Source organism: Asparagus officinalis, chromosome 5, assembly GCF_001876935.1.
Source record: "Asparagus officinalis chromosome 5, Aspof.V1, whole genome shotgun sequence".
NCBI lineage: Eukaryota > Viridiplantae > Streptophyta > Magnoliopsida > Asparagales > Asparagaceae > Asparagus > Asparagus officinalis.
In genome coordinates, this window is record NC_033798.1 from 115,042,104 (window position 1) to 115,052,106 (window position 10,003).

At 36.6% G+C, this 10,003-nt stretch overlaps 2 protein-coding genes across 2 annotated transcripts in view; one reads left to right on the forward strand and one right to left on the reverse strand.

Annotated features, from left to right (window-relative positions):
* Positions 712-4,614, forward strand: LOC109840796 (3-hydroxyisobutyryl-CoA hydrolase-like protein 5). Its single transcript, XM_020409570.1, has 16 exons — positions 712-813; positions 901-961; positions 1,050-1,133; positions 1,226-1,294; positions 1,382-1,442; positions 1,534-1,610; positions 1,698-1,781; positions 1,933-2,017; positions 2,407-2,492; positions 2,980-3,101; positions 3,182-3,242; positions 3,532-3,630; positions 3,761-3,862; positions 3,943-3,984; positions 4,068-4,177; positions 4,282-4,614. Exons 2-16 carry the CDS (start codon positions 932-934, stop codon positions 4,331-4,333), a joined length of 1,164 nt encoding a protein of 387 aa, XP_020265159.1. The 5' UTR covers positions 712-813; positions 901-931; the 3' UTR covers positions 4,334-4,614.
* Positions 5,116-10,003, reverse strand: part of LOC109840795 (protein VACUOLELESS1) — a 21,526-nt gene continuing 16,638 nt past the window's right edge. The window contains exons 12-15 of the mRNA XM_020409569.1: positions 6,263-6,392; positions 6,095-6,197; positions 5,666-5,763; positions 5,116-5,530 (exon numbers count right to left, since the gene is read on the reverse strand). Coding sequence (XP_020265158.1) covers positions 5,366-5,530; positions 5,666-5,763; positions 6,095-6,197; positions 6,263-6,392 — 496 coding nt within the window. The 3' untranslated portion in view covers positions 5,116-5,365. The remainder of the gene's footprint in view (positions 5,531-5,665; positions 5,764-6,094; positions 6,198-6,262; positions 6,393-10,003) is intronic.

The window sequence follows — 10,003 nt, forward strand, 5'->3', positions numbered from 1 at the left end:
TTCACTCATCACTCCTTTTTGTCACGCACACAACATAAGAACCGATTTTATATTTTCTCCTACAAAACACATTCTTCGTGGATCGATATCTTTATACTATAACTTGACACGGTTGTGCACTTGCAACATTTTTGGTACATGTTTATGCCGTATTATGGACCATGAAAAATAAATTCTCCCTACGCTGAAAATAATCTACTTATATGCAGCAGATAAATTTTTTAAAATTCAGAAGAATTTTTTTTTCGCTGTTTATTTTTGTCTATATACCCCATAAATTGTGGGTATTTGCATTATGACTTAAATCTCAGTATTTGCAATATATCCTTAAATCGCCAGCTTTTTTAATAAATGCCTCTCAAAACAACAAATCATCAACTCGATGAGCGAAAAATGGCTATTCTGTTGGTATTTTTACATTGAAGTTACAAGTTAGCTCATTAAAGTACGTTTTTTGAGACAAATTGGTCAATCTCACGTACTGGAATTCAACTTGCTACAGAAGAAAATCATAAACACAGGCGGTAAGCAAGGCCTTCGTCGGCTCTCATCCTCATTGACAACGAAACAATCTTTGCTTAAGTATCCACCGTCCAAATAAAGATTTAGTAGGAATCCAACGGTGCATATCTCTTCACTACGGCCATCTTGCTTGGTGAACGACACGTGCGTGCAGACATCCCACCTACCCACCAACGACTTCCATTGCTTCCAACTACCACCGCCCACCTCTTTATTTCCTATTTCATCACTCAGAAATTAATACCTTAGGAGAGCACAACGTTGAATTTCTTCACTCAATTTCTTTTAAGGGTAATCTCGTTATCTTTTCTTTTATTTGCAATTTGATTTATGTCCAAATTGTAATATTTCTTGACTTGGGTTATGTTCGATTTGCAGCTCGATCAATTTCCTCTATTGATTGCTTTCAATGGCTCAAGAGCCCCTAAACCCAGAAGAGGTACAAGATTTTCTATATATTTTCCTTCCATTTTTAGTTATAGGATTCGGGTAAGTGAGGATTTTTGAGCAACCGCGACTCTCTTCAGGTTGTTCTTGGAGAAGAGAGAGGGCATGTTAGATCGATCACCTTAAACCGGCCTCGCCAATTGAATGTTATCTCATCCAAAGTGGTAAACCTAAATCCTAAGTAAAAAATTACATATTTTTTTGTGAAAAATGTGACGTGATGAACTTTGGATTGAGAAATTTGTTTGACTGGCAGGTTAAATTGCTAGGTGGTTTTCTAGAAAAATGGGAAAAAGATGATGATGCAAAGCTAGTGATATTTAAGGTAAATTGCATATTTACAGGGTTCTCATGTTGATAGTAAGTTTAAAATTTTATCTTATGCGTTCTTTACTTTATAAATTACCTTTAGGGGGCTGGACGTGCATTTTCCGCTGGCGGTGATCTAAAGATGTTCTATGAGGGGAAATCAGGTTAATAATGATTGATATCAGGAAAAGATTTGATTGTTTTGTATTTTCAGTTAGATTGTATTCGTAATAGATTATTTTTTTCTCTTATCAGTTGAGGATGCTTGTCTTGAGGTTGTGTATCGAATGTATTGGCTATGTTATCATATACACACATATAAGAAGCCCACGGTAACACTCTTGATTTTCTTTCATAAAATTCTTACTGTCATTTGTGTTATTTGAAGCTAAATAGTGCTAGATTTGATCCAATTTCAGGTTGCCCTTGTTCATGGAATTGTTATGGGTGGTGGTGGAGTACTGGTTGTTCCATCGACTTTCTCAGTTGTGACAGAGAAGGCGGTATGTGTAATGAGTTACACAAATATGTAGACATATCAGCAAAGTTTTCCATTGCATATATTTTTCAAATAATATATGCTTTAGTTTCCATATTCATCTTTCTGATTAGTGGTCTTATTGAGATTCTTGCCCTTTTTTTTTGTGTGTGCAGGTTTTTGCTATGCCTGAAGCAAGTATTGGACTTCATACTGACTGCAGCTTCTCTTACATTTTCTCGCGCCTTCCAGGGCATTTAGGTATATGATGTACCCAATAAAGTAAAATGAATCCCTTGGGTTCTTATGCAAAGTACCATTTCAAAGAAGGGTCAATTGCAAATAGCCCCTCTCATTTATACCTTCAGTAGTAGGTATTTCCTCGACTTATTTATCAGCACTTATCGCCCCTCAGTTGCAAGGAACAGTGGGTTATCGTAAAAAGTGTCTATGTGGAGCTGTAAGAGGGGTTATTTGCAATTTGAAAAAAGGGAATTAATCAGGGACATCAAGAAAAGTAAATAACTGTGTTGCCTTTCTCTACATTTGTATTGGGGGAATCAGCAGGTTGTTAGAAAGTATGGGGTTTTACTTTTAATTTACTTTTTTCATCTCTTATTTAAGCTGGCAATTTGTTGATGAATCCATAGGGGAATATTTGGCCTTGACTGGTGCAAGGCTAAATGGAAAAGAGATGATTTCTGCTGGTCTTGCAACTCATTTTGTTCCCTCTGAGGTAAGAAATATTTGATGGAGATGGAAAAAGGGAAGAGAAAATTGAAAAAAACTTATCTTTATTGTATATAACATGTCGACAAAGACTGTGATGTCCGCCGCTAGAATGTCATATGTTGTTGATAAAAATAAGGAATGCCTAGAACCAGTATTACTTCGTGCTATCACTTAGCGCAGGATCTTTGAGAGAGTGCACTCCTGTGCAATATTTACTTAGCTTCATACTGTCAGAAAAGGGTGTGATTAATGCATACAGTTACCTATCCTGTATCTCCATTACATATTTATCAGGGTTTTTTTCACAGAAACCATCTTTAAAACGGGATAACATTAACAATACAAAAACCACCTTTAGAGTTTAAGTAATGCTGGTAGCAATCAACCATCTTGACCTATATTCTGGTGAAATATCGATTTAAGTATAATCTACTTCAACCATATTATCAGAAGGATTTTGGACTCAAAATGATATATTTCATGTATAACAGAAACTCGAAGAACTGGAGAAGCGTTTATTGAGTCTGAATTCAGGTGACAAGACTGCAGTACAATCTGTAATCGAGGAATTCTCTCTAAGCGTCCACCCTGATGAAGAAAGTATCTTAAACAAGTAAGCTTCTGAACCATTGGAATCTGAGAATAGAGATGGTGCATCATCTTGACTAATCAAGTCTATGTTTATCATTGTAGGCTTCAAACAATAAACAAGTGTTTTTCGGAGGAATCTGTGGAGGAGATTATTGCATCATTTGTGAGTTCACCTGTTGTTTCATATTCATGGTTAAATTTAGCTCCACACCGAAATGTCTGCAAGAATAGTGCAGTTTAAAATGAAAATTAGACTTTGTGCATTATGCTCCCTGGCCTTTCTTCATTGCTTTCTGTATATTGCTATGAATTTCATAATCATGATGATTAAATTTATTCGACAACAAAGAATATACTACAAGAGGTTTTCCTAACAACAAAATTGTAAGAGGTTTGATACACGAAGGACAATTGCTTCTGTGATAGTGTAACATAGTCGGTTTGTTTTGCAGGAAGATGAATCAAGAACTGAAGGAAATGAATGGATAATCCCGGTTCTCAAAGGGTTAAAGAGATCATCACCAACTGGGCTGAAGATAACTTTAAGATCGGTAACTTAACATCATACATGTCACAACTACTCCAAAATACTTGAACTGCATCTAATCTTTTTTCACTTGCATATATATTATAAAATATGAAATATATAATTAGGCTTTTGCTCTGTACATCTTTTCTCAGATCCGAGAAGGGAGGAAGCAAACTCTACCTGAATGCCTTAAGAAAGAGTACAGACTTACTATAAACCTGCTAAGATCTAAGATCTCTGGTGATGTGTATGAGGTATTGAACGGTCCTTTTATTATTTTTCTAACCGATTACGCAAATATGAGATCCCTAAATGTTCCATTTTGCAATTTCAGGGCATTCGAGCCCTTGCCATAGACAAAGATAATGCCCCTAAGGTAACCATATTCATCTTAAGAATGAATCAGTGTGAAGTTGTGAGTCCGAGCATAATCTCATATTTTTCAATACACTGAATCAGTGGGAACCATCTAAACTCGGAGAAGTGGCCAATGAGAAGATTGACCTCGCTTTTCAGCCATTTAGTACTGAACTGGAACTCCCAATACCAGCTGAGGACGAAGCTCGCAGGTTATTTCTTTCGTTTTTTTTTTTGTAAAAAAGACTACTTCAGAAAAATCCCAGCTTGCTTTTTCTTCTTTTGTTGTGCTAATGAAGTGGATGCTAATTTACAGATGGGATGGGAAGTATGAGCACTCAGTCTATCCCAGTCTCAAGGGAAAGTAATCAGAGTCTCTGTCTGAAAACGAGAGCTAAACAACAGTGGTAGGCGCCGAGCCGAACATCATGATCAATCAGCTGTTGGTTATATATGTTTGGTTTATGATGCTGCTTTCAGTGATTTCCTACGTGAGGCTAATAATGCATCCAAAGTATAGTTCCCATTGTGCTCTGTTATTGGGTTCAGGTCCATCTCAATTGCATTTTAGGATTCAGTTTCGTGTTGTGTAATCGTCTACCATTTGAGCTTTGAGGATATACCGAATAAAGTTCTCCTTGAAAATTTTTGTCTTGCGCTGTTTTTCCCATGATAGGGTTAAGGGGGGGAAATTGTTTGGATGAACATCGAGACGAGATGACAAGCGTCCTCATCTTTTAAAATGTAATTTCTATTATAATGAGTTTATTACTCTTAAACGAAACAAAAAATTGAACCAAAACCCATAAATACAGTCAACATTGAAAAAGAAAACCATGAAAGAGAACTTAAGAGGATGATTAAGATCTTACTCCAACGAGGATTAATTATCAAAATGAATCAGCACACACCAAGAACACACAATGAGTAATACAGGAGAAAGCAAAATGAAGGAAAGAGCTCCTTACAAGAATGGAGAGCATCTAAGCTTCAGTACGTCTTTAGCTCATCAGTAAAGCTGCATGTGTTTTTCCCCCAAAAAGTGAGCAAGTGCTACTGACTTGTTTTATAGTCCTGATAAGGTTGATCATGCATGCTATGGCAGAAACTAACATCATATCCATTATGAGTACATTGAGAACTCACGAACTCTAGAAACTAACAGGCTATTATTAACTGTTTAGTACAAAATAAGCTCACAGTTGAACAATTTCACTCAGAATTCAAGATGACTGAGATACATTTTGAATATCTAATTTGCAACAGAAAGTTGCCGAGAAAAGCAAAGTAAACCAGAACAAAATGAATTATACTTATCTCGAACATGAAACTGATGGCAGAAAAAGGCACCATAACAGCACAAATTATCTATATACATCACCATGAAGTTGTCACGCTAATTAATAAACACCTTGAAAAGATAAGCGATCTCGCAGAGTATCCAAAATGGAGGCAGTGCCAGAATTTTGGGCTAAATTCAATTTCCAGCGGCCAAATAATTCGCTGTCCTTAGCTTGAGCTGCAGCATCTGCAGCTTCCTTATCCATACCAATGCGTGCAAAGGCCTGCTTTAATCTCAGACATAACAGCAATTAATCTTACACTTCAACATTAGAAGGAACAAGTTAACAGCTAGTAAACTAACAGTTCCAACATTAGTAAGAATATGTTAAACTTAGGTAAGAGAATGAAAAGTGCACCTGTGACTTATCTCCAGGATCTGTGAGTTTCGGAATGTATTTGAGAGCTTCAGTTTTTTCTTCAGCATCGATGCATGCTTCCACAAATGGTTTAAAACCTTTAGTTAAAACAACAAAAAAAAATACACACGATCACGACTGTTTGCATCACCCCCCAAAAAAAAGATAAATGTTCCTATAATAGCTTGTATTGATAAGTAAACTTAAATAGGAGACAAATACATATTTTAATGTTGTCAATTTGTTATTATGCTTCCATATGATACATTGGTGGTACAAATACATGTAACCTTAACGTGATGCTGGGAATCAATTTGATTCTCATTCATTCTTATACCGCAAAGGACATTAATGGAGGACTTGTTCCTCCGAATGCACAGCTATTGAACCCTAAATTATCATCAGAAAATATAGAACTGGATATCTCACCACCCGGTGGTTTCTTCTCTTTGGAGAACTTCTCCAAAGCCTCCCAATTCCTCGCTGTAGCCAGTGCAAATGCCTTTAGCCAGTACCATCTCTTCTCTGACACCTGAACGAAGGCTTCATCATAAGAATAAGACATCCAAAAAGACAAACCATAAATATGAAACCAACCTTGAATTCTGCCCGCACTCTCATCGCCGCTCGTTCATTGCCTAGTACGATACATGTTCTAATTGTATCGCTGATGCTGGAACCAACAAAAATAGCCTGCTTCGTTGATGCTTCAAGGTCCAGTTGCAATCTGCAGGAAATAACATCAATCACTTGTTAAGAATAAAGCACATTCAGACAGGCATGATATGTGATTTCTTTGATGGTTTACATTTATAAGATCTAATTTCTTTTCTGATCTAAGATTCCGCGAATAGGTAAAATTAGATTTTGAAGTCCATTTGTCCAGAAGCTACAGAACATCCATACACAGATTCGCTTGTTCTGTGGGCTCTAAGGTATAAGTGACATCATAGAAGCTTAACTACGTTCTTGTGCTAGAACACTTCAAATTACAAGGGCTTGCTGTAAACATAACAGGCTTATCATTTATCATAGCTCACCAAAATTCTATTCTCGTACGTAGAATTTGGTTGTCTCCTAAGCTCATCACTACTGCCACAACCACAACAAAGATATACAAGAATTATAATGTAATTTTAATATTCATTAATCTGGATACAATGAGAGAGAATAGATTAACGCCATATCATATACAATGAAGCCCACTAAATGCACCCTCAGCAGAACTGATAAAGTAATAGTTAATAGGGCACAAAAGACTAGAGTTAGGCCCAAAAGAACATGGTTAAAACAATTAAGAAAGATATTGTCAGACCCTGTTAGACATGGCAATTATGACCCATGCCCAATTGCCCGCCCAGCCCCCCCACCATTTAGCCCGCCTATAACTCACCCATTTAGTTAAATGGGTCTAAATGGGCGGGTATGAATTGAATAGAGGATAAAAGGGCACTTAATGGGCGGGCATTGGGCTGCCCATAAACCCGCCCGAGTGAAATAACCCTCGCGATCCAGTTCTCCCTCTCTCGTTCCCTCGTCTCTCTCTCATCGCCACGGATCCTCTCTGCAAACCCAAATCCCTTTCTTCGTTCTCTCTCTCCTCTCACTCGTCGCCAACCCTAACAGTTCGTCGCCCATCTTCTCTTTTTTCATTCCCCCCCCCCCCCCCCTAAATTTCTCAGTTTTGGATGATATAAATTTGTCATTTTAGAACTTTTTTGTTCGAAATTGGACCATTTTCCCGTTTGGGTGTCTCAATTTAGTAGAAAATTTGATGATTTTGGACAGTTATCGTCCTTTTATTTAAGAAGGGTTTTAGAATCCTAGGTTTTCCCCTTTTGGGTGAAATTTTGTTGAACTGAATTGGCTTTTATCAAATTATGTTCCGACCTGAAGTAATGATTCCCTATCAATTGCTATTGTTTATAGTGTACAGGTTGGTTCTCTATTGATTGTATGCATATTAATGTGTTTGTAATTCACTGAGCAATTTTATCATTTTAGAAATCTTATTTGGATCGGGTTCCTTTTTCTTACATTTCACTGGATGTCAATTTCTTCATTGTCATGTTGTTCTGAAATTGCTTCTGAATTTTTCACTTGAGTTGAATTCATGTCCTGCTTTTGTGCACAAGGCTGTGTTTGTATGTTATTGATATTGATGTTATTGTTATTGATATTGAGCAGTTATTATCTTTCTCTTAGGAGAATGAAAACACAATACAAGGCAGCTCGGACTTTCTCAACTACTATGCATTTCCTTGTTTCCTATCGCGATTCTTGCACTACCTGTTATAAAATTTCTCTTAGAATCTTCTTGTATGTTCTAATATAGCACTTTGAAAGGCAAGAACTTTGTTTAGGTTGGCACAGAAATGAAATGGACGTGGAAGAGATTGATATAGGTGAGGAGTTGCCTAGGACAGTTGTGAGTGGCCTTGTCAAATACATCCCCCTTGAAGAAATGCAGGTATTTTTCCTCTTACCTTGTTATTTTTCTAATATTTTTATTAAGCATTACCTTGTATTTCTCGTTCTTTACTAAAATTCTATTACAACGCCAATTGTGAAGGATCGAAAGGTTTGTGTTCTTTGTAATCTGAAGCCAGCGAACAAGAGGGGTATTAAATCACAAGCAATGGTATTGACTGATATCTAACGAAGACCACACCAAAGTCAGTCATTTTTTATTATAGTATGATTTCGAAGGAGAACATTGTTGATGACTCTGGAGAGAAAATTTGCTGTTCTGTTTGCCTTCAGGTTTGTTCATGGACATATTTTGATAGCTTTATGTTAAAAAAGTTCGTGTTTTGGGGGAAATGTTAACATGGCTTTATTCATTTGATTGTGTAAATTAAATACGTTGATTTCTGAAGTAAGTGTTGAGCTTCATGCATGGCTCTTTTGATTTCAAACCCCAGTTCCGTAACGACCACTCGACTTACAAACTGTCTAACTCTGTGGATGGGTTGGTCTGCATCACCCAACTCTAAGAGATAATTCACATATTTACATTGCTTGTTCAACTGTGTTATTCATCTAAAGCTAACACTGAGATTCCAAAAACTGTTAGAGCATGGTTCATGGTTGTTGTCAAAGGAATCTGCCATCACAAATTTGATACAATATATATAACGCGGGATAAGAAGAGAGCTAAAGTTCCTCTCTCGTATCCACTGGTTTCTTGTATAATCAATGTGTCCCTTCTTGCATAAACCAAACTTGTCTCATACTTACTCATGTCTCATGTTGTTGTTTTCAGCCTGTTGATAATGAGTGCTCTGATGGATGTAGCACTTATAAAAGCTTATTTATTGCTTCTAAAGAGGATACAGCTGTCACAGAAACATTTACTGAAGATCTTCTTTCATTGCAAATGCCAAATAAGAATACTGATAATCCAGTAGATTGTGACTCAGTAGTTTTTCCTGTTCGAGCTATAACTTGTGCAGATCCCATTTTATCAAATGGAAGAAATGTTGAGCTCTAGTTTATTTATGTTGCTACCAAACTAGAGCATGTGTGACAATGACTTGGTGCTCTAGTTTTTTATGTTGTTAATGAAATTTTGAGATTTACCTCGTTGGTTCTTATCTTGATTAGAAACTGAGCAAGTTTATTTAAAGATGAAATGTTGAGCTATGATGAGTAGTGGTTATAATTGTTAAAATAACTTTTAGACTTTTGTAGTAGTTTGAAAAGAGCCAGGGTAAGTTTTTTCTTGATTATTGGTTTACATTTTTGAAGTAGGTTGAAATTCTATATCTGTTTGTTTCAATTGCAGTGTATTCTTCATGAAAAAAATGTTATTGTTCACTGATTCTGCAAGCCATGTGAATAATGCTATGATTAAAGGGGAATTCAAACGTAGGTCCCTTTTAAAACGAACAACAATATTAGCGCTGGGGCTGTATAGGTTTTGGATATGCATTGTGAGAAGTACAAATTTTTTTTTTGGGGGGGGGTGCAAAAAGTTTACGAAAAGCCCCTAAAAAGTTTACAAAAAGCCACCAATAGTTTGCGAAAAGCCCCCTAAAATTTATAAAAAATACTCCAAAAGTACTATATATATACTACTATAAAAAATATCCCAAAAATACTATTTATAAACGGGCAAATGGGCGGCCCGTTTATTAAATGGGCGGGCAAAAACCCGCCCATTTAGAAAATGTTAAATGGGCCATAAATGGGCAAATGGTCCATTTATGGCCCGCCCATTTATGGCCTGCCCATTAATACCCAAACCCACCCATTTAACACCCCTAGACCCTGTGTTCCAAATCATATACAAGGATCATGACTGGCTGACAATATATACACCAAGTCCTTGCACAC

Excerpts from the sequence above, each read along its gene's own strand:
- LOC109840796 (XM_020409570.1), top strand. The coding sequence starts at position 932 with ATGGCTCAAGAGCCCCTAAACCCAGAAGAG. Across the intron at positions 962-1,049 it reads AGCCCCTAAACCCAGAAGAG|GTTGTTCTTGGAGAAGAGAG; the intron begins GTACAAGATTTT and ends GACTCTCTTCAG. Across the intron at positions 1,134-1,225 it reads ATGTTATCTCATCCAAAGTG|GTTAAATTGCTAGGTGGTTT; the intron begins GTAAACCTAAAT and ends TTTGACTGGCAG.